Source organism: Moschus berezovskii, chromosome 4 (assembly GCF_049115385.1).
Source record: "Moschus berezovskii isolate FMDL1 chromosome 4, NW_MosBer_1.0, whole genome shotgun sequence".
Classification (NCBI taxonomy): Eukaryota; Metazoa; Chordata; class Mammalia; order Artiodactyla; family Moschidae; genus Moschus; species Moschus berezovskii.
In genome coordinates, this window is record NC_142463.1 from 25,575,317 (window position 1) to 25,603,098 (window position 27,782).

General features: G+C 38.2%; 1 protein-coding gene across 3 annotated transcripts in view; it reads right to left on the reverse strand.

The window, feature by feature from the left end:
* The window catches only part of FAF1 (Fas associated factor 1), a 514,461-nt gene that overhangs the window by 331,799 nt on the left and 154,880 nt on the right, over positions 1 to 27,782 (reverse strand). For all 3 annotated transcript variants that reach the window (XM_055403873.2, XM_055403872.2, XM_055403871.1), the window contains exon 4: positions 21,550 to 21,761. In XM_055403873.2, the coding sequence (XP_055259848.1) occupies positions 21,550 to 21,655 (106 nt within the window). In that variant the 5' untranslated portion in view covers positions 21,656 to 21,761. The remainder of the gene's footprint in view (positions 1 to 21,549; positions 21,762 to 27,782) is intronic.

Consider the following 27,782-nt stretch of genomic DNA (forward strand, 5'->3'; position numbering starts at 1 on the left):
CTATATAGTAGGATGTTACATTTATCTATTTTATATATAGTAATTCGTATCCTCTAATCCCAAAATCTTAAATTATCCCTCCCCACCTCCTTTCCCCTCTGGTAACCATATGTTTGTTTTCTATGTCTGCAAGTATGTTTCTGCTTTGTGAATAACTTCATTTGTGTCATATTTTAGATTCCAAATATAAGCAAACTATCACTTGATAACTGTCTCTGTCTGTCTTACTTGACTTAGAATGGTCATCTCTAGGTCCATCCATATTGATGCCAATGGCAACGTTTCATTCTTTTTATGACCAAGTAGTATTTCATTGGGTATACCAAAAGGAAATTCTCATTAAAAAAAAAAAAAAAAAACCCACAGACTAAAAGAAAAGGAAAATGGACAGAAGAAGATACCATTAAAGTTTTAAGTATCAGATCAGGGCTCATCCCATTATCTGATAAATGTACTCAACAAATATTTAACTAACACCTACTATTGCCAAGCACCAAGGCACAATAAGATAAGAAATTATGTCTATCTTCAAGGAACTCACAATCTAACAGAAAGATAACTTGTTAAGAAACCACAAAACAATTGCTTTACGTAAATATACAATCAGAGTCTTTTCCAGTGAGTCAACTCGTCGCATGAGGTGGCCAAAGTACTGCAGTTTCAGCTTTAGCATCAGTCCTTCCAATGAACACCCAGGATTAATCTCCTTTAGAATGGACTGGTTGGATCTCCTTGCAGTACAAGGGACTCTCAAGAGTCTTCTCCAACACCACAGTTCAAAAGCTCTGATGCTGGGAAAGGTTGGGGGCGGGAAGAGAAGGGGACGACAGAGAATGAGATGGCTGGATGGCATCACTGACTCGATGGACATGAGTTTGAGTGAACTCCGGGAGTGTGATGGACAGGGAGGCCTGGAGTGCTATGATTCATGGGGTCGCAGAGAGTCGGACACGACTGAGCGACTGAACTGAACTGAACTATACAATGGGCAGAAAGAGAGCACAGGGCAAGAACCAATCACCATCTCACTGTGAGGCTCTGAAACACTTGAAAAGGAGGTTCCAAAAGATACATCCTAAAATGAACCATGGTTCTAAAATGTGAAACTATCTCGAAGTGATGCCTCACAAAGAATGTGCTATTTCCAGTTTTACTGAAATATAATAGCTATATAACATTATACGGGTTCCAAAGTGCCCAACATAATGATTTGGTATTTGTACTGCAAAATGATTACCACCATAAGTTTAATTGGCAATCACCTTCTTAAAATTTTTTCCAAGCCATGAGAACTTTTAAGATCTACTCTCTTAGCAAGTTTAAAATACCTAATACAGTGTCACTAACTATAGTCACAATGCTATCCATTATATCCCCATAAAGCACGCATTTTAATTTCAACACAATTCTGTGCAATGGCTGAATGAACTAAAGATGTTTAGTCTGAAGAAATGGGGGAAAACAGAACTGTCTTTTAATATCTGGAGAACTGTCAGGAGAGAAAATATATCACTTTGTGTATTCTTTCTCTGAAAATAGAATGAGATCAAAGTAGAATGAGGTCAAAGTGGTCACTTAAAATAAGAAAAAATTAATACATTTAGCTGATACCTCTGTTTTGCATGTGGTTGATGAAGTGTTTTTATTTATAAAATTTTAGTCAGAAGTGAACAGTGAAATTACTTTCTTAAAATTAACGAGCATCCCATTGCTAAAAGAATTTCGGCATACACTGCTGCTGCTAAGTCTCTTCAGTCGTGTCCAACTCTGTGCGACCCCATTGATGGCAGCCACCAGACTCCACCGTCCCTGGGATTCTCCAGGCAAGAACACTGGAGTGGGTTGCCATTTCCTTCTCTAATGCGTGAAAGTGAAGTCGCTCAGTCATGTCTGACTCAATGATCCCATGGACTGCAACCTACCAGGCTCCTCCGTCCATGGGATTTTCCAGGCAAGAGTACTGAGTGGGGTGCCATTGCCTTCTCCGAGGCATATACTAGATAAATCTAAAACAAAAATGTGGGAAAGACTACTTACTTAGTGATCAGCTAGACTAGCTTTTACAGATCCTTCCAAAACCATTAATCTCCATTAACCAGTAAGTCACTTACTCTCTTAATGTCAGTTCTCACATCTATAATGTGGGGATCCAGGTTCTGGCTATCTCACGGTAACATGAAAATAAGTAAGTCAATGAGTATAAAAGGGCAGGGGCAGAAGTGAGGCAGGATCAGGAGAGGGAACTATAGCATGAATCTGTCACTGGTAGAAAAGGAGAGAACTTTTCAGCTAACTGAAGACCACAACCCCACCTTTACGCTCAAGATTGCATATTCCTCCAGACACACCACTATTATTCCTGCTTCTGTGCTTTTCCTTGTCTAGAATAAACTCCTATGTCCACAAGACATATTTTAACTCATAGACTGGTTACTTCATTTCCTGAAATATTTCATAGCCTGATTCCTCTGTAATCTTTCCTAATCACCCTCATAACTCTATTTATTTCCTTCCCATATTTCCAAGTCACCAAATAAAACTGAATTGCTTCTTTTTCAACAATCTCACAGCACTCTGCATGTATTTTCATAACTGACACTGTTTTATTGGAAAGATCATGAATTCTAGATTTGTTGAAGACTAAATCTGTGGTTCAGGAATTCTCTGAGCCTCAGTTTATTCCTCTTCAAAACAGTTATAATAATATCTGGCTTACAGTACTGTTGTAAGGGTTGTACAGCAATTAAGTATAGTCAACACAGTAGCTGGTGTACAGTAGGTAATGTATGTTTGTGTGTGTTTGTGTGTGTGCATGTGTGCAATGAATGAATGAAGAGATAAATGTCCTTTCTTCTATGTCTTCCTCTCTCTATCCAAACAGATGATGGAGTTTTCTGGGATAAGGAATTCCTTATTTATACACAGCCCAAGACCTTAGCATAATATTAAGCATAAAGTAATCAGCAAACATCTGTAATAAAATGACCCATTCTAATTGCACAAAAGTCTTTTGAAATCTACTTCCTAATTTTCAGCAGTAATTGCTAAACATGAGACCCTGGGTAAGTACAACGTTATTTACTATTGCTATTACCTCATTTTATTGCACTTTGCAGGCTATTTCCTTTCTTACAAACTAAAGGTCTGTGGCAACCAAGAAATCTACTGGTGCCATTTTTCCATCAACATTTGCTCATTTCATTCCTATGTCATATTTTCATAAGACTCATGAAACTTCATGGTGCTCTGTGATCAAATGATCTCTGATGTCACTAGAGAAATTGTTTGGGGGCACTATGAACAATGCCCATATAAGACTAGGAACTTGATAAATATAAACACTGTGTGTACTCTGACTGCTCCACCATCAGGCCATTCCCCTTTCTCTCCCTTTCCTTGGGTCTCCCTAATCCCTGAATCACAACAGTATGGAAATTAGGACAATTATTAACCTTACAATGGCCTCCAACTGTTCAAGTGAAAGAAAGGATCATATATCCCTCACTTTAGAATCAAATGCTGGAAATAATTAAACACAGAGAGAAAAGCATGTAGAAAGTCAAGACAGGCCAAAAGCTAAGTAGGCCTTTTTGAACAAACATTATCAAAGTTGTGAAAAGGAAAAGTTCTGAAAGAAAATTAAAAGTGCTATTTCAGTGAATACACAAATGAAAGAAAGTGAAACAGCTGTATTTGTGACACGGAGGAAGATTCAGAGGTCTGCACAGATCAAACTAACCACAACAATCCCTTAAGCCAAAGCCTAATTCAGAGAAAGGTCCGAACTCTCTTCAATTCTAAGAAGGTTGAGAGAGGTGACGAAAGTACAAAAGAAAAGTAGGAGGCTAGCAGAGGTTACTTCAAGAAGTTTAAGGAAAGAATCCATCTCCATAACAAGAAAAGGCAAGGTAAAGCTGCAAGTGCTGAGGTAGAAGCTAAGGCAAGTCAGTCAGAACATTAGCTAAGATAATTAATGAAGAAGGATACACTAAACAACAGATTCTCATATAGACAAAACAGCCTTATAAGGACGAATATGCCTCCCAGGGCTTTCACAGCTAGAGAGAAGTCAATGTTGTTGTTATTCAGTCACTGAGTCATGTCCAACTCTTTGGGACCCCAGGGATTCCAGCACACAGGTTCCCCAGTGTTTCACTATCTCCTGGAGTTTGCTCAATGTCCACTGAATCAGAAATGCCATCCAACCATTTCAATTTCTGCCATCCCCTGCTGTTCCTGCCTTCAATCTTTCTCAGAATCAGGGGCTTTTCCTATGAGTCAGCTCTTCGCATCAGATGTCAAAAGTATCGAGCTTCAGGTTCACCATCAGTCCTTCCAATGAATATTTAGGGTTGATTTCCTTTAGGATTAACAGGTTTGATCTTCTCGTAGTCCAAGGGACTCTCAAGAGTCTTCTCAGTCAGTTCAGTAACTCAGTCCTGTCAGACATTTTGCTATACCATGGACTGCAGCATGCCAGGCTTGCATGTCCACACCAACTATGGGAGCTTGTTCAAACTCATGTCTATCGAGTCGGTGATGCCATCCAACCATCTCAACCGCTGTCGTCCCCTTCTCCACCTGCCTTCAATCTTTCCCAGCATCACAATTTTTTCCAATGAGTCAGCTCTTCAAATCAGGTGGCCAAAGTATTAGAGTTTCAGCTTCAACATCACTCTTTCCAATGAACACCCAGGACTGATCTCCTTGAGGATGGACTGGTTAGATCTCCTTGCAGTCCAAGGGACTCTCAAGAGTCGTCTCCAACACCACAGTTCCAAAGCATCAACTCTTCAGCAGCACTCAGCTTTCTTTATAGTCCAACTCTCACATCCATACATGACTACTGGAAAAACCACAGCTTTGACTAGACTCACCTTTGTCAGCAAAGTGATGTCTCTGCTTTTCAATATGCTGTCTAGGTTGGTCATAACTTTTCTTCCAAGGAGCAAGTGTCTTTTAACTTCATGGCTGCAGTCACCATCTGTAGTGATTTTGGAGCCAAAGAAAATAAAATCTATCACTGTTTCCATTGTTTCCCCATCTATTTGCCATGAAGTGATGGGACCAAATGCCATGATCTTAAGTTTTCTGAATTTTGAATTTTAAGCCAACTTTTTCACTCTCCTCTTTCACGTTCATCAAGAGGCTCTTTAGTTCTTCACTTTCTACCATAAGAGTGGTGTCATTTGCATATCTGAGGTTATTGACATTTCTCTTTTGAAATATTGATACTTCTTTGCAAAGTATCACGCGAAATGCCAGGCAATCTTGATTTCAACTTGTGCTTCATCCAGCCCGGCATTTTGCATGATACCCCGCATACAAGGTAAATAAGCAGGGTGACAATATACAGCATTGATGTACTCCTTTCCCAATCTGGAACCAGTCTGTTGTTCCATGACTAGTTCTAATGGTTGCTTCTTGACCTGCATACAGACTTCTCAAGAGTCAGGTCAAATGGTCTGGTATTCTCATCTCTTATAGAATTTTCCAAGTTGTTGTGATTCACACAGTCTAAGGCTTAGCCGTAGTCAATAAAGCAGAAGTAGATGTTTTTCTGGAACTCTCTTGCTTTTTCAATGATCCAACAGATGTTGGCAATTTGACCTCTGGTTCCTCTGCCTTTTCTAGACCCAACCGGAATATCTGGAAGTTCTCGGTGCACACACTGTTGAAGCCTGGCTTGGAGAATTTTGAGCGTTACTTTGCTAATGAGTGAGATAAGTGCAATTTGTGCAGTAGTCTGACATTCTTTGACATTTCCTTTCTTTGGAATTAGAATGAAAACTGACCTTTTCCAGTCCTGTGGCCACTGCTAAGTTTTCCAAATTTGCTGGCATATTGAGTGCAGCACTTTCACAGCATCATCTTTTAGGATTTGTAATAGCTCAACTGGAATTCCATCACCTCCACTAGCTTTGTTCACTGTGATGCTTCCTAAGGCCCACTTAACTTCACATTCTAGAATGATTGGCTCTAGGTGAGTGATCATGCCACTGTGGTTATCTGGGTCATTAAGATCTTTTTTTGTATAGTTCTTCTATGTATTCTTGCCACCTCTTCTTAATATCCTCTGCTTCTGTTAGGTCCATACCATTTCTGTCCTTGATTGTGCCGATCTTAGCATGAAATGCTCCCTGCTGCTAAGTCATTTCAGTCGTGTCCGACCCTGTGTGACCCCATAGACAGCAGCCCACCAGGCTCCCCCATCCCTGGGATTCTCCAGGCAAGAACACTGGAGTGGGTTGCCATTGCCTTCTCCAGAAATGCTCCCTAGGTATCTCTAATTTGTCTTGAAGAGATATTTAGTTTTTCCCATTCTATTGTTTTCCTCTATTTCTTTGCACTGATCACTGAGGAAAGTTTTCTTATCTCTCCTCGCTAAGAGTCTTCTCCAGTACCACAATTCGAAAGCATCAATATTTTGGCACTCAGCCTTCTTTATGGTCCAACTCTTACATCCTTACATGACTAGGAAAAACCATAGCTTTGACTAGACAGACCTTTGTCGGCAAAGTGATACCTCTGATTTTTAATATGCTGTCTGGGTTTGTCATAGCTTTTCTTCCAAGAAGCAAGCGTCTTTTAATTTCATGGGTGCAGACTATCCACAGTGATTCTGGAGATGTCAGTGACTCGCTACAAAGGACAGGCTGACTCTCTTGTTGGGGGCTAATGCCACCAATAGTCATTTTACCACTCTGAAAATCCTAGTACCATTAAGAATCACAGTAAATCTACTCTGCTTGTGCTCTATAAACGGAACAACAAAACCTGGATGAAAACAGATCTGATAACATATTTGCTGAATATTTTAAGCCCACTGTTGAGTCCTACTGTTCAGAAAAAAAAGATTCCTTCAAATTATTTCTCTCCACTGACAACGCACCTGGTTTTAAAAGAGCTCTGATGGAAATGTACAAAGAGATTCATGTTGTTTTCATGCCTGCCAACACAACATGTATTCTGCAGCCTATGGATGAAACAGTCATTCCAAATATCAAGTCTTACTTTTTGAGACATACATTTCATATGGTTATAGCTGCCATAGATGATAATTCCTCTGATGGGTCTGAGGAAAGTAAATTCAAAGCCTTCTGGAAAAGATTCACCATTATAGACGCCATAAAGGATAGTCATGATTCATGGGAAGAGGTCAAAATATGAACATTAACAGGAGTTTGAAAGAAGTAGATTTCAGCCATCATGGATGACTTCATGGAGTTCAAGACTTCGGCGGAGGAAGTAACTGCCAATGTGGTGCAAACAGGAAGAGAACCAGAATCAGAAGGAGAGCCTGAAGATGTGACTGAACTGTTGCCATCTCATGGTAAAACTTGAACAAATGAAGAGTTGCTTCTAATGCATGAGCAAAGAGAGTAGTTTCTTGAGATAAAATCTACTACTAGTGAAGATGCTGTGAAGATGCTGAAATAACAACAAAGGACTTAGAATATTACATAACCTTAGTAGATAAAGCAGTGGCAGGGATTGAGAAGATTCATTCCAATTTTGAAAGAAGTTCACTGTGGGTAAAAATGCTATCTAACACCATCACACATTACAGAGAAATCATTTGTGAAAAGAAGAGTCAATTGATGCGGAAAACTTCACTGTTGTCTTATTTTAAGAAACTGTCACAGGCAAGCCAAGCTTCAGCAACCGACACCCTAATCAATCGGCATTCATCAGCACTGAGACAAGATCCTCAACCAGCAAAAAGATTATGACTTGCCAAAGGCACAAATGATGATTAGCAAATTTTAGCAGTATTTTTAAGGAATGTGGATTATTTTCTTAGACATAATACTACTGCACATTTAATACACTATAGTACAATATAAACAATTTTTTAATGCACTGGGAAAGCAAAAAAGTCATTTAACTTGCTTTATTGTGACAGTCACTTTATTGTAGTAGTCTTGGAACCAAACCCACAGTATCTCCAAGGTATGCTTGTATATGTATGTGCAAGCCATTACTATGTATGATTATTCCTTTAAAAAGGAATAAAGCTATTTTAAAATCTTTCAAAGGAAGATGATACGGAACTATCAGAGGAAGAGGAGATTGAAACATGAATGGAAGAAAATAAAGATGTTAGAAAACATAATTTTATGCCTCTGATCTTCACTGCCTTGCTATGAAGATATGACAACAAAAGTCACATGAGGAATGAAAGTAACTGAGTAAACATTATTTCCAGATGAAGACATTTTATAAAATGTCAAACTTAAACCACACACCAAACTGACAATTGCATGGATTTAAGAATCAGAGGTGGCTCAGACAGAAAAGATTTCACTTGCAATGCAGGATCCCTGGGTCGATCCCTGGGTCGGGAAGATCCTCTGGAGAAGGGAACGGTCACCCATTCCAGTACTCTTGCCTGGAGAATTCCATGGACACAGCATCTGACGGGCTACAGGCAAAGAGTTGGACATGACTGAGCAACTAACCCTTCGACACTTTTACTTTTGAAGAATCAGAGAGAGGGAAGGTACTCATTTTGTCCTTTATATACATCTCTATTTTAAAAATGTTTACTAAAGCACAGTATCTAAAAATGTGAGGCTAAATTTTTTAAAAATGCTAATGCATAAATAAAAATAAATTATGCACTGTAAGACCAGTCTGGGATGCTGCTTATTTAGATTTTATTTAGATTTTAAACTGACTTTATATGATGTATATAACTCAAATCATTATGTTTCACACCTTAAACAGTGCTCTATGTCAATTATAACTCAATAAAACTTGAAAAATTATTTTATAAATACTGTGGAGTACATAGTTGTTAACATGGTGACAACAGACATGAGTTTGCTGATGGACCAAAGAATACTACTACTAATAGACAACATTTGCTATCTTTCCTCTTCAAAAGTATAAGCTATGATCAGTTCTCTTGCTTCATGCTGATTTATATATGTGAGGCAAAGAAGATTGCCACTATTTCTTGCCACATGTACTGATAACAACTAACAAAAAAATTACAGAGTTTATCTCCATTTAAGAGTCAAGACCAGAAAACAAGTTCATATATTCAAGACAAAAATCGGTTTGAAACATTCCAAACTATTTTTTTTAGGTTCAAATGCACTTGGTAATGTTTTAACTCTTTCCATACTCAATCAAACACTTTTACACCAAAATGGCATTCAACATAATAAAAGGATTAAAGGCTCTTTTTTAAGAAAGAAGATTTAAAAAATTAATAAATAAGGCAAATGGTTCAACTTACAACAAACCTATTTTTATGCTAAACTCCAGAAATGGAACTTAAGGTTACGCTGAACAGGCCCAGCAAAAGTAGGTTTGCAGACAGATTTTATTGAACAAATACCTGTATGTCCATTGCTAGATCTTACGACATAAAAATATACAATAATTCCTATCTTCAAGATGATACTACTTCACACTAGATAGTATTAGTGCTTTAAAATAATTCTCTAAATTTATTCAAGAAAACCCAGAACAATTTTGTAATAAAATGAAACTACAGTAATAAAAAGGATACAAAAATATTAACAGACCAATACAATTACCACTAGGTGTCACTCTGATATAAAGTTCTTGGCTGCCTTTAGGCTTATTTTTATATTTTGTAAAGTCTTCCTGGTAATAACATAGGAATGGCATTATCTTATTGAGCATCTCTCTGTACTTTAGTATTTATTTACATACATAGATAGATAGATACAGGAAAAGTAGTATTTATCCAACTCCTTAATAACAGTAAGATGGCCAACAGCCAAAAACTAACAATTACATTGTAAGTCACATAAAATTTCATGTGTCTATTTTTTAAATTTCCTGCAGTAGATGAATTAATGTGCATACAAATTTATACACATGCTCATTTACTGAGACATACATTCTCTCAACTGATACTACTCTGCCAAACATTGCAGTTAGAGGAAGAATTAAGAGAAAAAATAGAACTTGGTCTCTGAGTTTGAGAAGTTAACATTCACAAGGGAAAACCAAAACACAAAAAAAGAGTAAAATGCTTTAAAATCAATTTTGAAAGTATACACAAAATTTTATGATATCATAGGAGATGAATCAAAGTAACTATGTCCACGGTGGTTAGGAAGGGCTTCATAAAGGGAGATATTTACTCATGGTATTGAAAGATGAGTGTAAGCTTTTCAGAAAACTCAAACAAGAAAGGACAAAGTCAAACAATATAGAAAGTAAGGTACCAACAAAGGATATGAGGAGATTTAGAAAGATTATAAAAGATCACCATAGGAAAACTATGTAAGATACAGATTAGAGGAAGGAAGAAACTGAAAGAATCGAAACAGAGGGAAGAATTGTTACAATAACTAATGAAAGAAATTAATTCTTGGACTGCAACATAAGGGATCAAAATAAAAGAGGAATTCAAGTGATACCGTGAAACTAAGAGAACTTAATCAAAAGCAGTGAAAGAAATGAAAGAAAAAAAGAACTTCCAACAATTTCAAATATCCCTGAGTGTGCCTTCCACATGCATATTAACAAACCAACAATGAACAAAGAAAACATGCATTATGTGATTATTTAACTGGTATATAATTCACAATAAGAGAATAACTATAATCCAGAACAAATAAAAAACTGGAACAGTGTGGACAAGTAGGAGAAAGATACTATATACTATAATAGTATCTGGCTTACAATTTATTTGAAATCAAGTTTCATTTACAAAATGTATGTAGCTACTTAAATTGTATTTGTTTTCAAAATGAATGATAACTCAAATGCTTCTACTCTATCATACTTCAGCAGAAATCCATTTTTACAGTAAATTAAGTGGAAACATTGTCAGACTTTATTTTGGGGGGCTCCAAAATCACTGCTGATGCTGACTGCAGCCAGGAAATTAAGAGACGCTTACTCCTTGGAAGGAAAGTTATGATCAACCTAGATAGTATATTAAAGAGCAGAGACATTACTTTGTCAACAAAGGTCTGTCTAGTCAAGGCTATGATTTTTCCAGTGGTCATGTACGGATGTGAAAGTTGGACTGTGAAGAAAGCTGAGCGCCGAAGAATTGATGCTTTTGAACTGTGGTGTTGGAAAAGACTCTTGAGAGTCCCTTGGACTGCAAGGAGATCCAACCAGTCCATTCTAAAGGAGATCAGTCCTGGGTGTTCATTGGAAGGACTGATGCTAAAGCTGAAACTCCAATACTTTGGCCACCTCATGTAAAGAGTTGACTCTGGAAAAGGCTCTGATGCTGGGAGGGATTGGGGGCAGGAGAAGAGAACGACAGAGAATGAGATGGCTGGATGGCATCACCGACTTGATGGACATGAGTCTGGGTGAACTCCAGGAGTTGGTGATGGACAGGGAGGCCTGGCGTGCTGTGATTCATGGGGTCACAGAGTCGGACACGACTGAGCAACTGAAGAGTTTACAAAATGTGACCCCTAGAAACTCTATCATATATTTCTGTAACAAAGCTTTAAAATAGTTCACATTCTCCAAACTAGGATAGAATTAAAGTATAATTTTAACATATATAATCAAGAAGTGAACATTTTGATCACCGTCTTTGAAATGAGCAGAGACACAAAACTGACTCCAACTGAGTGAACCAACAAAAAGTGGTTCAAGTGATTAAAATATCCATGAACTTTCACCATATCCTCAAAACTTCAACAATAAAAAAGTGAAGTCGCTCAGTCATATCTGACTCTTTGCAACCCTATGGACTGTAATCCGCCAGGCTCATCCTCCATCCATGAGATTTTCCAGGTAAGAATACTGGAGTGGATTGTCATTTTCTTCTCCAGGGGATCTTCCTGACCCAGGGATAGAACTTAGGTCTCCCACAACAAAAAGAATCAGGTCAGTTTGAAAGAGACACTATTAACTACTCAGTCACATGCTATAAAATAGCAGTTAAAATTTATTTAATACAGAACTATATTCTAGCATTCTTAAAATAGATAAAACTTGGAGATAATTTTATGATTTAAAAGAGAAAGTATGATATGGCACTGAGTTACTTCTCTAATTACGGTGAATATATTCATCATTATGCCAAGAAAGTCAAGTCCTGCTGCTGCTGCTGCTGCTAAGTCACTTCAGTCGTGTCCGACTCTGTGTGACCCCATAGACGGAAGCCCACCAGGCTCCCCCGTCCCTAGGATTCTCCAGGCAAGAACACCGGAGCGGATTGCCACCTCCTTCTCCAATGTGTGAAAGTGGAAAGTGAAAAGTGAAAGTGAAGTCGCTCAGTCGTGTCCGACCCTTAGCGACCCCACGGACTGCAGCCTACCAGGCTCCTCCATCCATGGGATTTTCTAGGCAATAGTACTGGAGTGGCTTGCCATTGCCTTCTCCGCAAGTCCTGCTAATACCCTCCTAATATACCAAGGATAACTTAGCAATATTACTGAAAATACATATGAGCAATAAGCATGGTCAATTCTAACTACAATACTACTGTAAAGATAAATAAAATTATTTTTCAATATCAGAAGATGAGTTTTGTGATTTTAAAAATGCAAGCTCATTTTAAATATCAGCAAAGAGCAAGTATAAAAACTATAAAAAAGAATCAAACATAAATCCTGGAGCTGAAAAATATAAGTGAGTTGAACATTTCACTAAAGGGGCTCAACAACAGACGTGATTAACAAGAAGAAAGAATCGATGTGCTAAAACATGTCACTTGAAATTATCCAGAGAAATAAAATGAAGGATAAAAAAGACTGAAGAAAGGCCAAAGGCCTTATGGTAACCCACTAACAGACAAATATACACATAATGGGAGCTGCAGAGGGAAGGAGAAAGCATATTTGAAGAAATAATGGTTGAACACTTCCCAAATATGGGAAAGAAAAGACATTCAGATTCATAAAGCACAAAAGATAACAAGAAGGATGAATCCTAAGAAATCCACATCAAAACACATTAAAATCCAACTGTCAAATTAAAGGATGTGAATGTGTGCGTGTATGCTCAGTCACTCAGTCATGTACAACTCTTTGCAACCCCATGGACTGTAGCCTGCCAGGCTCCTCTGTCCCTGGAATTTTCCAGGCAAGAATATTGGAATGGATTGCCATTTCCTACTCCAGGGAATCTTCCTAATTCAGGGATCAAACCCACATGTCCTGAGTTTCCAGCATTGGCAAGTGGATTCTTTACCACTGAGTCACCTGGCAATTAAAGGATAAAGAAAAATGTGAAAGCAGCAAGAGAAAAGCTTGTCACATAGAGGAAACCCTCACAAGACGATCAGCTGATATTTCTCAGTAGAAACCTTTCCAGTCGAAAGAGAGTAGAATAATATATTCAAAGTGCTGAAAGAACAAAACCACCAAACAAGAATACCATGGCCAGTAAAATTATCCTTCAAATATCAAGGCAGAATAAAGACTTTCCAGATAAACAAAAGTTGAAAGAGTTCATCAACAGTCAGTCAATTCAGTCGCTCAGTCATGTCCGACTCTCTGCGACCCCATGAATCACAGCACACCAGGCCTCCCTGTCCATCACGAACTCCCAGAATTCACTCAAACCCATGTCCACAGAGTCGGTGATGCCATCCAGCCATCTCATTCTCTGTCGTCCCCTTCTCCTCCCACCCCCAACCTTTCCCAGAGTCACAGTCTTTTCCAGTGAGTCAACTCGTTGCATGAGGTCATCAACAGTAGGCCCACCTAATAAGAAATGCTAAAGAGAGTACTCTAAGTTGCAACATGAAGACACTACATAGAAACAAACCACAAATATTTTAACAGTGGTACTTAAAACACTTAATCTGAGAGAGGAGTTAAAAGACAAAAATGCAAAAAATAAATATAACTAAAAATATGTTAATGGATACATAATATGAAAAGATGCAATTTATGAATCAGTAACAAAAACAGGCAGGTCAGGCAGTCTGGTATTTCCATCTCTCTAAGAATTTTCCACAGTTTGTTGTGATCCACACAGTCAAAGGCTTTGGCGTAGTCAATAAAATAGAAACAGATGCTTTTCTGGAACTTTCATGCTTTTTTGATGATCCAACAGATGTCAGCCTCTTGAGAAATCTGTATGCAGGTCAGGAAGCAACAGTTAGAACTCGACATGGAACCGACTAGTTCCAAATTGGGAAAGGAATATGTCAAGACTGTATATTGTCACCCTGCTTATTTAACTTATATGCAGAGTACATCATGAGAAATGCTGGGCTGGATGAAGCACAAACTGGACAAGACTGCTCGGAGAAATATCAATAACCTCTGATATGCAGATGACACCACCCTTATATGGCAGAAAGCGAAGACCTAAAGAGCCTCTTGATGAAAGAGAAAGGGGAGAGTGGAAAAGATGGCTTAAAGTCAACATTCAGAAAATTAAGATCATGGCATCTGGTCCCATCACGTCATGGCAAATAGATGGGGAAACAGTGGAAAAGGTGACATACTTTATTTTGGGAGGGGCTTCAAAATCACTGCAGATGATGATTGCAGCCATGAAATTAAATGACGCTTGCTCCTTGGAAAGAAAGTTATGACCAACCTAGACAGCATATTAAAAAGCAGAGACATCACCTTGCCAACAAAGGTCCATCTAGTCAAAGTTATGGTTTTACCGCTAGTCATATATGGATGTGAAAGTTGGACTATAAAGAAAGCTGAGCGAAAAAGAATTGATGCTTTGGAAGTGTGGTGTTGGAGAAGACTCTTGAGAGTCCCTTGGACTGCAAGGAGATCCAACCAGTCCATCCTAAAGGAGATCAGTCCTGGGTGTTCATTGGAAGGACTGATGCTAAAGATGAAACTCCAATACTTTGGCCACCTGATGCAAAGAATTGACTCATTTGAAAAGACCCTGATGCTGTGAAAGATTGAAGGCAGGAGGAGAAGGAGATGACAGAGGATGAGATGGTTGGATGGCATCACCGACTCAATGGACATGAGCTTGAGTAAACTCCAGGAGTTGGTGATGGACAGGGAAGCCTGGCAAGCTGCAGTTCTTGAGGTCGCAAAGAGTTGGACACGACTGAGTGACTGAACTGAATTGAACTGAACAAAAAGAGGAGAGAATAAAACAGCAGAGGTTTTGTATATGACTGAATTTAGGTTAAAATAGATTGCAGTAACTGTAAGACGTCTTATATAAACCCAATGGAAACTACAGAGAAAATACCTAAAGAAGATACACAACAGAAAATGAAAAGAATCAAAGAATGACACTACCAAAAAAAAGAAAATCAACAAAGGAAGACAGTAAAAGAGGAAAATAGAGATAAAAAAGCCACAAGACAGAAATAAATAATTAACAAATGGCAAGTTTGTCCTTTCCTATCAGTAATTACTTTAAGTGTAAATGGATAAAACTCTCCAATCAAAAGACAAAGACAGGCTAAATGGATTAAAAACACAAGCTCCAACTATATGCTGTATGTTGTGTGTATGCCTAGTGTGTCCAACTCTTTGCAATCCCATGGACTATAGCCCATCAGGCTCCTATGTCCATGGGATTTTCCAGGCAAGAGTATTGAAGTGAGTTGCCAAAGGTATCTTCCTGAGACAGGAATCAAAACCCACGTCTCAGGCATCTCCTGCATTGACAGGTTGATCCTTTACCACTAAGCCATTGGGAAGCTCATATACTGTCTATAGGAGACTAGATTTATGAACACATACAGGCTGAAACTGAAAGAATGAGAAAAGATACTCTGTGTAAATGGTCCAAAAACAAACAACTAGATGAAGGAGATCCCTCGCTTTCCCTATCCCTCCCTCCCACTCCCCCAAACACACACATACACACACACACACACGTACTATTCAGCCATAAAAACGTACAAAATGCTGTCATCTGCAGAAGCATGGATAGATCCAAAGAATATTATACTTGGTGAAATAAGTCAGACAGAGAAAGACAAATAATATATGATATCACTTATATGTGGAATCTAAAAAATCTAATACAAATGAATGTATATACAAAATAGAAAGAGACCCAAAGACATAAAAAACAAACTTATGGCTAAAAATGGGGAGAGGGAGCCAGGGAAGAAAAATTAGAGGAGTATGGGATTAACACACTACTATACATGAAATAAATAAACTGTACAGCACTGGGAATTACACCCAATACATTGTAATAATCTATAGGGGAACAAAATCTACAAAAATACTGAAACACTATACTAGATACCTAAAACTAACGCAATACTGTAAATCAATTATACTTCAATTTAAGAGAAAAAAAAGAAAAAAATGTTGTGAGAAAATATTATATAATTAAAAGAAGCAATTCACCAGGAGGACATATCAATTATGAGCATATATGTACTCAACATCAAAGAACCCAATTTACAAAGCAAACAAGGAAAGAATCAAGGGGAGAATAATACAACAAAAAAAAAAACAGAGGATTTCAATAATGAATAACACTTCCACAGAGAAGATCAATAAGGACTTGAACAAAAATTATAGACAAAATGGAACTAACAGACATGTATAAAACGTAACACCCAACAGCACAAGAATACATATTCTTCTTAAGCACATATGGAACATGCTCAGGATAGATAATAAATTCAAGAAGAAAAGCATAAAGGAAAGTGCTGCTGACTTTAGGTTTCATTATACTGTGTTTGGTAAAATACAAGGTATGATTTCAGTTCAGTTCAGTTCAGTCGCTCAGTCATGTCCGACTCTTCGCGACCCCATGAATCACAGCACGCCAGGCCTCCCTGTCCATCACCAACTCCCGGAGTTCACTCAAACTCATGTCCATCAAGTCGGTGATGCCATCCAGCCATCTCATTCTCGGTCGTCTCCGACTCCTCCCACTCCCAATCCTTCCTAGCATCAGACTCTTTTCCAGTGAGTCAACTCAACGCATGAGGTGGCCAAAGTATTGGAGTTTCAGCTTTAGCATCAGTCCTTCCAATGAACACTCAGGATTGGTCTCCTTTAGAATGGACTGGTTGGATCTCCTTGCAGTACAAGGGACTCTCAAGAGTCTTCTCCAGCACCACATTTCAAAGGCATCAATTCTTCAGCGATCAGCTTTCTTCACAGTCCAACTCTCACATCCATACATGACCACGGGAAAAACCATAGCCTTGACTAGACGGACCTTGGTTGGCAAAGTAATGTCTCTGCTTTTTAATATACTATCTAGGTTGGTCATAAATTTCCTTCCAAGGAGTAAGCATCTTTTAATTTCCTGGCTGCAATCAGCATCTGCGGTGATTTTGGAGCCCCCAAAAAATAAAGTCTGACACTGTTTCCACTGTTTTTCCATCTATTTCCCATGAAGTGATGGGACCAGATGCCATGATCTTCGTTTTCTGAATGTTGAGCTTCAAGCCAACCTTTTCACTCTCCTCTTTCACTTTCATCAAGAGGCTTTTGAGTTCCTCTTCACTTTCTGCCATAAGGGTGGTATCATCTGCATATCTGAGGTTATTGATATTTCTCCTGGCAATCTTGATTCCAGTTTGTGCTTCTTCCAGCCCAGCGTTCCTCATGATGTACTCTGCATATAAGTTAAATAAGCAGGGTGACAATATACAACCTTGACGTACTCCTTTTCCTATTTGGAACCAGTCTGTTGTTCCATGTCCAGTTCTGACTGTTACTTCCTGACCTGCACACAGGTTTCTCAAGAGGCAGGTCAGGTGGTCTGGCATTCCCATCTCTTTCAGAATGTTCCACAGTTTATTGTGATCCACACAGTCAAAGGCTTTGGCATAGTCAATGAAGCAGAAATAGATGTTTTTCTGGAACTCTCTTGCTTTCTCCATGATCCAGTGGATGTTGACAATCGCGTCGGTATGATTTCAGTCTTCTTAAATCTGTTAACTTGTTTGTAACCAAATATGTCAGGATTCCCTGGCAGCTGAGAGGTAAAGAATCCACCTGCAAATGCAGGAGATGCAGGTTTGATCCCTGAATTCACAAATATATAGATATTAAACAATTTAATGCTCGAACAACCAATAGGCCAAAGAAGAAATAAAGAGAAGTAGAAAATATCATCAGACAAATGAAAACGTAACATTACCAAAACTTATGGAAAGCAGTACTAAGAGGAACATTTCTAGCAATAGATGCCTACATTTTAAAAAGTAGAACGATCTCAAATAAAAACAATACTAAAATTCATATGGCACCACAAAGGACCCTAAATAGCCAAAACAATCTTGAGAAAGAAGAATGAAACTTGAAGCTTCACACTAACTGACTTCAAGAAATTTTACAAAGTAATCAAAACAGCCCAGGACTGGCATAAAGAGGAGAATAAAATAAAGTCCAGAATAATACCCACACGTAAGTCAAATGATCTTTGACAAGGGTTCCAAGTCTACATTATAGAGTCTCTTTAACAAACAGTGTGGGCAAAATTGGATAGCCACATGCAAAAGAATGAAATTAGACCTTTATCTTACACCACACCCAAAAATTAACTCAAAATGGGTTAAAAATCTGAAATTGCAAAACTCCTAGAAGCTAACATTAAGAAAATTCCATAATATTTATCTTGACAATGATTTCTTGGATATGACACCAGAAACAGACAACAAATATAAAAATAGACTAGTGGGACTAAATTAAAAAGCTTCTGTACAGCAAAAGAAATAACAGAGTAAAGGGAACCTACAGAATGGGAGAAAATATTTGCAAACTACATATCTGTTATGGGGTTAATATTCAAAACAAAGAAATGCACAACTAAATAGCAATAAAGTTAAATAATCGAATTTAAAACTCAGCAAGGGACTTGAATAGACATTTCTCCAAAGACATACAAATGATCAACAGCTATATAAAAAGATGCTCAATCATCATGAACTGTAAATCAAAACTACAAAGAGATATCACTCATACATGTTAGGATGGTCATTATAAAAACAAAAACAAAATATCAGAAAATAACAAGCACTGGTAATGTGGAAAAATTGGAAGGAATCCTTGCATACTATTTCTGGAAATGTAAAATGTTCAGCCACTATGCAAAAGATTATAGAAGCTGCTCAAACATTAAAAACAGAAATAACATATGATCCAGCAAGGCCACTTCTGTGTATTAATCCAAAAGAACAAACCTGAAAGTCCATTGACAGAGGAATGGATAAGGAAGATGTGGTACCTATATATAATGGAATATTTGTTGTTGTTTAGTCCCTAAGTCGTGTCTCATTCTTTGCGACCCCATGGGCTGCAGCCCACCATGATTCTCTGTCCATGGTATTTCCCAGGCAAGAATACTGGAATGGGTTGCCATTTCCTTCTCCAGGGGATCTTCCTGACCCAGAGATTGAACCCACGTCTCCTGCACTGGCAGCCAGACTTTTTTTTTTTTTTTACTGCTGAGCTACTAGAGAAGCTCTAACAAAATATTATTCAGCCATATAAAAGCATGAAATAACACCATTTGCAGCAACACTGATGGACCTAGAGATTATCATACTAAGTGAAGTGAGGCAAATATCATATGATATCATTTATATGTGGAATCTACTTTTTAAAAAAAGAAACGAATGTATTTACAAAACAGAAATGAACTTAAAGATACTGAAAACAAACTTACAGTTAGCAAAGGGAAAATGGGGAGGGGTGGCAATAAACTGGAACCCTGGAATGAATACACATACACTACTATATATAAGATATTAACAGATAACCAACAAGGATCTACTATATAGCACAGGGAACTCTACTCAATATTCTGTGATAGCCTATATGAGAAAAGAATTTCAAAAATAAAAGAACATATATACACATATAACTGTGTGTGAATCACTTCTGCTGTACACCTAAAACTAACACAACATTGTAAATCAACTATACTCCAATAAAATGAAATATAGAAAAAAAAAAAAACAGAGGAAAAAACCAACACATACACACACACACACAGAGACATTTGCAATCCCATGTTCACAGCAGCATTATTTACAATAGTCAAGAGGTGGAAACAACCTAAACGCCCATAAACAGATGAACAGATAAAGAAAATACAGTACATACAAACAATGGAATATTACTCAGCTTTAAAAAAGGAAATCCTGTAATATGTTACAATATGGATGAACCTTGAGGATATCATACTAAGTGAAATAATCCAGAAACACAATGCTTCATGATTTCACTTATATAAGGTATTTAAAGTAGTCAAACTCATAGAAGCAGAAAATAGAATGACAACAGCCAGGGGACTCGGCAGTAGGGGAAAACGGGGAGTTGCTTTTCAGTGGATATAGAGTTTCACTTCTAAAAATGAAAAAGTTATAAACATCTGCTGTAAAACAATGTAGCTACTGTTAATAAAACTATACTGTACATATCTCATTTACATGTGGAGGAATTTAGGCAAAGAAAAGAACAAGTCCAAATACCCTATTGGGTATAACCCATTCAGTGAACCAAAAGAATTCCATTACAAGTTGGGCACAGTGAGTAAGAAGGAGAGTGAAAATAGATGAAAACTAGAAATGCAGCAGTATCTGGTCAAGCAGGGACTTACAGGCCATGTTAAAAGACTTGAAATTTATCCTCCGAATAGCGGAAAGTTTCTTAATGGATATAAGTAAAGGAATAACTATCTGATTAGTTTTAACAGCCTTACTTTTCTCTTCAATCTTGGCAATTTGATCTCTGGTGCCTCTGCCTTTTCTAAAACCTGCTTGCACATCTGGAAGTTCACAGTTCATGTATTGCTGAAGCCTGGCTTGGAGAATTTTGAGCATGACTTTACTAGCGTGGGAGATGAGTGCAAGTGTGCGGTAGTTTGAGCATTCTTTGGCATTGCCTTTCTTTGGGATTGGAATGAAGACTGACCTTTTCCAGTCCTGTGGCCACTGCTGAGTTTTCCAAATTTGCTGGCATATTGAGTGCAGCACTTTCACAGCATCAACTTTTCTCTTAATGTACTTCAATTAATAAAATTAAATAAGAATCTCCCCAAAAAGGAACAAAAGCAAAATTTCAGAAATATTTAAAATTTAGATTTAAGGCAAAATTCTATTAAAGTAAAAATTAATACAATTTCTGGTTCTACAACAAACATGGATCAAATAATCTGAATTGAATATGAATTCAACATAGTTTCTCTACAGAATTTTGATAGTTTGTCTTAAAATGGCAGGCATACACTTTGTGTCTCCTTTGAAAGAATAATGCTAAAGCATTTATTCAGCCACCAGGGAGAAAAAGTGATGGAAATGTCTTATTTCTGATCTCTCAGTAATCAGTATTAAAAATGAGGGCACTTCAGCTAAAAAGTCTGATATCAATGTACTTAATAATTTTGTCATTTTTTTAAGCTCTGAGATTTTTGATTTGTATCTGCCCTGAAACAGCTTTGTATACCATTCTGTATATGTAGAACAAAAAAACTTTCTTCTCAAACTTACCTCAATCTCAAGACAGTATTAAAATTAGAACACAATAATCTATATGGAACAACAGCAATCTGTTTTTTTTCCCCCCTTCTTGGTATAGCAGTCAACTCAAAAGAAAATATGAGCTGAATGTTTACCTAATAAATTTTTTATTTGTGAAGGCTATATGGTAGGAAAAACCTTACCAACAGTACAGCTGTCTTCAAGTACCACATCAACATTTCTGTCTCTGTACTCAACCCTGAAGTCCAGCATCCGCGGTTGCCTTTCTACAATTTGCCTAGATGGCATTACAGGTCGAAATGCTGAAGAGGAAGAGGGAGCAGGAGCTGGAGCTGGAACTGGGTGACTTGCTGGATCAAATGCAGGTCCTGATATAGTCTCACCTCCATAGTCACTGAAATATTGATAAAAAAGGATTATCATCAACCAAATCACTACAAATTACCACTAAAGATCTACTCCATACTTGGCTTGTGTTGTTCTTCACATCAAATTTATCTACCTGTACATCAAGGACTAACTTAAATTCTAATTCTTTCACAAAATCTCTCCCACTGAGTGAAAGCCACCTTACTTTCCCTCTCATCGTAGTATCACACATATCATTAAATTATTTTTTTGTCTTGTGCTCTACGTTGATAAAATATCATTTAAACTCTTGTGAATTACAGTGTTTTCTTAACCCACTCTGATTTACTTACCCAGTCATTAATTAACTACACTTTCCACAAAAACTATTCTGAAACTTTAGTATTCCTAAACCAAATAACCTTAACCATTTCTTCTAAGAACAATCTTTCCTTCCCATCCCATCCCCAAATTTCACCTTTCTTCTAGCTAATTAAATTATCCTTCATATCTCAGATTGAATATTTTTCAACTCAGAGCACATTTTACTACCTCAGACTAGCTCTAACTTCTCACCACTACCAATAATTACGAAGCTCACATTTGTGTTTTTATTGGCCATATCATCTGCCGAGTTCAATACTTTTTCACAGAAGATACACATTTAACAAACTAATGAGAGGAAAAATAATTTAAAGAACTTGGATTTCTTTCTCTGACTTATTGTATATTTTATATATACATAATGTCACTGTTTTCCCCCTCAGCAGGAACAGTAGTGGGGGAGCATAATAAATATCATTATTGTATAATTCTTCTTCAACATAAGAACTATAAGCTCAGTTCTAAAATACCTTTCTTCTCACCCTGAAGTTAAAGTAAGTTAATGGGTGGGGGGCTCGAATAGGAACAACAACAGGAATGACCAAAAACAAGCTAGGTTAAGCATTGTTTATACAATTAAGAAGGAGAAAATATTTACATTTACTTCATATTTTAAAGAATAGAATTAGAACAAGACTAAGAATAGAGTAGAAGAGAACAGAACAGAATAGAAATTATCAGTATGTTTAATAGCTAGAAATAAGTATTGTTTCAAAAAACTTTTGATTCTGGGACATATTTGTAATATGTGTTTTAGATTCCAAATATATCTCACTGTAGGTTATTGTCAAAAAGTCTTATCATGACTAGCTTAGATCTTAACTGAGTTCAGGCACTTAACTGAGTTCAGGCACTCTAGTAATCGCTGATTCAAAGACAAAAACCTATCCATTCTCCCAGTTGTTACAGTCAAGGAAAGTAATACAGGAAGGAAGACATGAGAACAGAGAAAATGTCCAAAGCAGGAAGAAAGTCACTGCTGGAATCCAAAGTGAGTTTCTAAGTATCTAAGAACAGAATCTGTGCAACACTTCATGCATCTAAATGTTGTCACAATGTCTCAGAACCTAAGAAAAATAGTAGCTTAGTCACTGACTTATTGTTTCTTAACTCCAAATCCACCCTTGTATAGTCTTCTGTAATTTAGGAGCTAGGATTTCTGCAAAATTGTATTTTTTTCTTTAAGGTTTCCTGATAGACACTGTCAAATAGAGGATACTAGATAGAACTTAGTAACTAGAAGGAGGGCAAGAAAGATTTCCTTCTTCCTGTTTACATGCATTTCCATTAGCATCACCCTGCAGCTTTCAGTCGCATGCTTTTTTCAGCATTCTTAAAACCAGCTTCTTGTCATTCTGAGATACATACCACAGAAGTCTCATCCTCCATTCCAAAGAGCCCTTCTGAGATTTAGTTCTGTTAATTTCTTACACCTTCGAGTGGTAACTTCCTGAAGCAATTATTATGCCTAAATTACTTCAGTGTTACTTTTTTGCTCTTTTAGTACTCCAAACCTGTTTAACTGATCCCACATTGCGTGCTTAGTCACTCAGTCGTGTCCGACTCTTTGAAACCCCATGGACTGCAGCCCACCAGGCTCGTGGGATTCTCCAGGCAAAAATACAGTATTTTTGGATTCTTGAATTCATGGGATTCTCCAGGCAAGAATTCTGAAGTAGGCAGTCATTCATTCTCCAGGGGATCTTTCTGACCCACAGATCGAACTGGATCTCCTGCACTGCAGGCGGATTCTTCACCAACTGAACACCTCTGTTAAAAATACCCTGGAGTGTGGTTTCATTTTCTTGATAATGAAGGTGTCCCAGGAAACACAGGATTCAGGAACTGCCTTGATTATGGCCTTGACCTTCAATGCAGTGCTTAGCTCCTTGCCAACGGAAAATGGGATATTAGTGATCCAAGCCATGCACTGGCATAATGATTAACTATCACTATTGAAACAAGTGCCTGAAGGAACCAAATGACGATCTAACCTGACCATTATGGTGGTAATAATGATAACAACAACTATGAGCAGGTTGCTTCTGACTCCAAAGGAGAGCTTACAGAACAGAATGACTCACTAGTGGGGGGTTAACATTCCATTCATTCATGTTAAGAAAGTTAGAGTTTCTGAAGTGACACTTTTAAACAAGGTTCTTATTTCTTGTAACCAAAGGTATGATTCTCCTAAAAATCAGACTCAAAATTTAAGTTTTCAGCTTACATAGCTATAGTGAAAGTTGAATATACATGCTTTTTAAATCTCTCTTGTGAAAGTTAAGGCACTGTTGTGGAAAGAGTGAGAAACTAAGATGTGGAATGGGGAAGAAAGTGATAGTTGCTCAGGCATGTCTGACTCTTTGTGATCCCATGGACCAAATAAGGTTGTATAGGGGACTGTATTCTCTAGGCCAGAAAACTGGAGTAGGTAGCTGTTCCATTCTCCAGGGGAATCGTCCCAACCCAGGGATCGAACCCAGGTCTCCCACATGTCAGGTGGATTCTTGACCAGCTGAGCCACCAGGGAAGCCCAGGAAATGCATATACCTGAGTGAATTCAGATAAAGGTTGGAACTGTGAACCCCTTGAGTCTCTCTGAGCCTCTTTTGTACGCAGAAACAACTCCCCCTCCCATGGTTGAGAAGACTAGCCTCTTGCTTAAAAACTATTAATACTATTACCTGAGACAGTTCCCTTGAAAGTAGATGCCTATTCAAAAACCTACCTCCACCATTCCTTACTACCTCTAAAGTCAGATGTAGGCATGCTCCTGGAGAAGGCAATGGCAACCCACTCTAGTACTCTTGCCTGGAAAATCCCATGGGCAGAGGAGCCTGGTAGGCTGCAGTCCATGGGGTCGCCAAGAGTCGGACACGACTGAGCTTCACTTTCACGCATTGGAGAAGGAAATGGCAACCCACTCCAGTGTTCTTGCCTGGAGAATCCCAGGGACGGGGGAGCCTGATGGGCTGCTGTCTGTGGGGTCGCACAGAGTCGGACACGATTGAAGCAACTTAGCAGCAGCAGCAGGCATGCTCCACAAAAGCAACTACAACATATTAACTGAGAAAAGATAGCTTATATCCAAAAGTAATTATAAGATTTTGATAAATTATATCAGCAAAATCCTAGGGAATAGTTGTGGAAATAAATTTGAAGTGAGTTTGACAAAAAGAGTTTGGATAGGGCCAAATATAATATGTTTGCTTGCTGCTGCTGCTGCTGCTAAGTCACTTCAGTCGTGTCCGACTCTGTGTGACCCCATAGACGGCAGCCCACCAGGCTCCCCCGTCCCTGGGATTCTCCAGGCAAGAACACTGGAGTGGGTTGCCAGTTCCTTCTCCAATGTGTGAAAGTGAAAAGGGAAAGTGAAGCGACCCCACGGACTGCAGCCTACCAGGCTCCTCCGTCCATGGGATTTTCTAGGCAAGAGTACTGGAGTGGCTTGCCATTGCCTTCTCCGAATATGTTTGCTTAAGCAGCTGTAAGAACCTCTAACAGTTTTCTTGTTGACCGAAGGAAACTTAAATCCCAAATGAGTCTACATTTAATGAGGATGAAATGCCCAAACTTTCCTGGAAAAATGTAGAAGAAATCAAGATGCTTAGAAAAACATGAATGCTGGAGTGGATTAATCACGTACAACCTGAATATATGCACATCATCCCACGACATTATCTATGAGATCCCAGAGAACACCGTACTAAAGCACTGAAAAAACACATTAGTAAGGAAATCTACATCCTTGAAAAACTCTGTAGTAGCTGCCTTCTGTGGGTAGGGAATAAGACAGGTGTTTCAAGGCTAATGACACCACTGAAAAAGATTCCCTAATAGGCATGATGGGATCCCACAGTGCAGAGGTCACAGAGCAGAGTTCAACAAGAAAAAGGTGGAAGCAATGATGTTAATAGACAGCATGGATGAAATGTAAGAATCAGAAGATTTCAACCTGCAGAAATCTTTAATAGTACTTCATTGAATGGGGTACTCCTAGAAACAAAACTGAAAGTCAGCTGACTAAAATTACTTGATCTATAAACAGCAGAAACCTAGATCTGGCAACCCAGATCCTTACTTCCATAATAACTACACTGGAGAGTCATAGTTACTCTCAGTTTCCAAACACAAAGTCCTTGGTCCCCTAAAGACAATGCAAGAAAGCCACCATAAGCATTGTAAAATTTCCTCTAAGAATTCCCCTAAGAGACCTGTGGCTATTTACTAAGGTTTTGTGTACCAATTAAAGGAAAATCTAGATCTTTAGATGACTAGATGCTAACTCTAATATTAATTCTCCTGGGAATATAAAAATGGAAGATTACAGTGGTAAATGAAGTTTTGGCCTAAGTCTAATCACACACAAGGTTCATTTACTCTCTTCAACCTACCCAGAAGTTTTCTCCCCAGATCCCGATAGATAGCTCATATTAACTTCCTGATCCATGAAATCAGGGATATTATGTAGAAGGAGAGAACAGGAACAACAACTCTTGCATATACTTTTTGTTTTAATTTGCAAGCACCATGACAAGCATTTTGCTTCCTCTCAGCAGGGTAAACAATATACCTTCACTGTTTTTTCTGAAGATTAAATCAACTCTCTTGCTCTTTGTCATAATAATCTAGCCTGGACAGACCTTGATCACCCAGGTGTCCCACAAAACATTATAGTGATGACAATGCAGACGGCCCTGAAGAGCAAAAGTAGCAAGCATTTTGATGCTTTGGTAAGATACATGGACGTGCTAGACATTAGGAGATTCACACCACAAAAATGGCAGGGCCCTTCACCTTGGTGAAGTTTCAGAGTCCAGGGGTCAGAAGCTGTTACTTGTACTCCCATCAATGCCTAAGAGATATCTAAGCTAACTGAGAAAGAAAAAATTTGGACTGGGAAAGGAAAAAATGATTATGTATAATATGCCGGTACCAACCAAAAATAAACTGCTGAAACATTATTACAACCCTAATCAAAGATATCCCTGAAGGACTTTCCTGGTGGTCCAGTGGTAATGAATCTGCCTGCCTATGCAGGGGACACAGGTTCGATCCCTGGTCCACGAAGATCCCACATGCCTTGGAGCAACTAAGCCCAAGCACCATAACTACTGAGCTCACGTGCTACAACTACTGAAGGCTGTGTGACTAGAGCCCATGCTCCCCAACAAGAGAAGCCATCACAATGAAATGAAAAGTAGCCCTATTTACAGCAACTAGAGAAAGCAACTAGCACACAGCAACAAAGATGCAGCACAGCCAAAAATAAATAACAACTAAATAAAATTTTTTAAAAAGACAGTAGTGAAGTGAGGAGAACTTAAGGTTGTAACACAGGGTGATCACTTCATTTATACAGAGAAACAACTTGAGATACAAATCTATACTGAATCACATGAAGTAGTTAATGAATTGGTCAGCTGATCAGAACTTGGAAAGCATAAAAAGAAAACTGACTCACACAAGAGTCTGAGGAAGAGGAATGGAAATGGATCATTTAGAAAGGACACAAAATGTGAATATATGATATTGGGTGACTGCTGTCTATGAAAATGAAAGTAAAAGTCGCTTAGTCGTGTCCGACTCTTTGTAACCCCAGATACTAGTCCATGGAACTTTCCAGGCCAGAATACTGGAGTGGGTAGCCACTCCCTTCTCCAGAGGATCTTCCCAACCCAGG